At 44.9% G+C, this 1,762-nt stretch overlaps 1 protein-coding gene across 1 annotated transcript in view; it reads right to left on the minus strand.

Annotated features, from left to right (window-relative positions):
* Positions 1-203: 203 nt before the first annotated feature.
* otulina (OTU deubiquitinase with linear linkage specificity a) overlaps positions 204-1,762 on the minus strand; it is an 11,910-nt gene continuing 10,351 nt past the window's right edge. Inside the window, exon 3 of the mRNA XM_048596280.1 lies at positions 204-767. Within this exon, the coding sequence (XP_048452237.1) occupies positions 338-767 (430 nt within the window). The 3' untranslated portion in view covers positions 204-337. The remainder of the gene's footprint in view (positions 768-1,762) is intronic.

Consider the following 1,762-nt stretch of genomic DNA (forward strand, 5'->3'; position numbering starts at 1 on the left):
ATCTTTAGTACAGTATATTTGTTCAAGTCCTTTATATGTACATTACAGTACAATCAAAGTACTTAACTGATTATAAGCCACTTTGAAGCAAGAAGTGTTTAGCAGCTAAGAATGTTACAAGAAAATGTCGAACACAGAACGGATCAGAAAAAGAGGGCCTAAATAGCCTCCTTTTATCGTAGGAAAACAACAACCAGATTAGGTACAATCATCCTTACAATTTATTAAATTTTATTTAAAATTTCCCATAGAAGTAGCAAACATTGATAATTAAACCAGTTATAAAAGCCCCAAAAAGTTGCTGGAGAATGTCGAGTACACACTCTTTTGAAAAGAGTCAAGGCTGCAGCTGGAAATGTAGTGCTATTTCTGATGGCAGCTCACAGTCTTTCAACAAGAGGGCACAGTCTCGACAGAGCTGCTTAACCATTTCTGCTTCAATTCCTGGTGCAGTCCTACAACTTCTCATGTGTGACAAAGTAGTACTGTTGATTCCAGGGTCAGGATTTCCAGTCTCACTGCTACAGTCCTGGCTTTCACTTGCAGCATCACTACAGCTGCTCACCTCTGGTTGCTTCTTTGGCAGAGTGTCCAAACCCATGTCTTCAATGCACTCCATTACATCACTGACACTGGTTTCTTTGGGGGATACACACAGATTTCTAAAAATGAGCTCCTCTTGCTGAGCAGCAACACCAAGGAGTTGGTTTACTTTGGCTAGGAGATTAGGATCACTTCCATTCAGTTGAAACCATGATAGCAATGCACTGCAGATACAGAAAATATACTGAGTTTTAATCAAGCTATATCATAGTAAAAGCATTAAGGTCAGGCATTATGAAGCAATACAAAGCAAGTTTCAGGTGCGAAAGTAAAAATAACTCAGAAGAATAGTTTCATATGAAATGTCTGGCATAGGGCACGTTCACAAACTTAATTTCCTGATGTTACAATTTGGAGGTAGACTCTTAGATTAATAGATACAAAACCTATGTAGGTAAACTGTTCCCAGTAACATTTTAGTTGCAAGCTGCAGCTAGCTGGTATAGTAGTTCCACTCTGTCCTCAGAGACTGCAAACAATACTTAGACCAATTATCTCAAAGAAATGGATACAGCATCCTTCCAAGCAAGACAATAGTCTATTTCATCTGACTTGGGTAGCTGCTGAGTGCCAGGCTGTGGGGAAGTTCTTGGTGTTAGGAGATAACAAGGTGTAGAGCTGGATGAACACAGCAGGCCAAGCAGCAGAGGAGCAGGAAGGCTGACATTTCGGGCCTAGACCCTTCTTCAGATTTGGGGGAGGGGAAGGGGGTTCTGAAATAAATAGGGAGAGAGGGGGAGGCGGATAGAAGATGGATAGAGGAGAAGAAAGGTGGAGAGGAGACAGACAGGTCAAAGAGGCGGGGATGGAGCCAGTAAAGGTGAGTGTAGGTGGGGAGTTAGGGAGGAGATAGGTCAGTCCAGGGAGGATGGACAGGTCAAGGGGGCAGGACAGGGTGGGGCTTGAAGTGGGAGGAGGAGATAGGTGGGAGGAAGGACAAGATAGGGAGGCGGGGACGAGTTAGGCTGGTTTTGGGACGTGGTAGGGGGAGGGGAGATTTTGAAGCTTGTGAAGTCCACATTGATACCATTGGGCTGCAGGATTCCCAAGCGGAATAGGAGTTGCTGTTCCTGCAGCCTTCGGGTAGCATCGTTGTGGCACTGCAGGAGGCCCAGGATGGACATGTCATCTGAGGAGTGGGGGGGGGGGGGGGGGGGGG

This window comes from Rhincodon typus, chromosome 4 (genome assembly GCF_021869965.1).
Source record: "Rhincodon typus isolate 14 chromosome 4, sRhiTyp1.1, whole genome shotgun sequence".
Taxonomy (NCBI): domain Eukaryota; kingdom Metazoa; phylum Chordata; class Chondrichthyes; order Orectolobiformes; family Rhincodontidae; genus Rhincodon; species Rhincodon typus.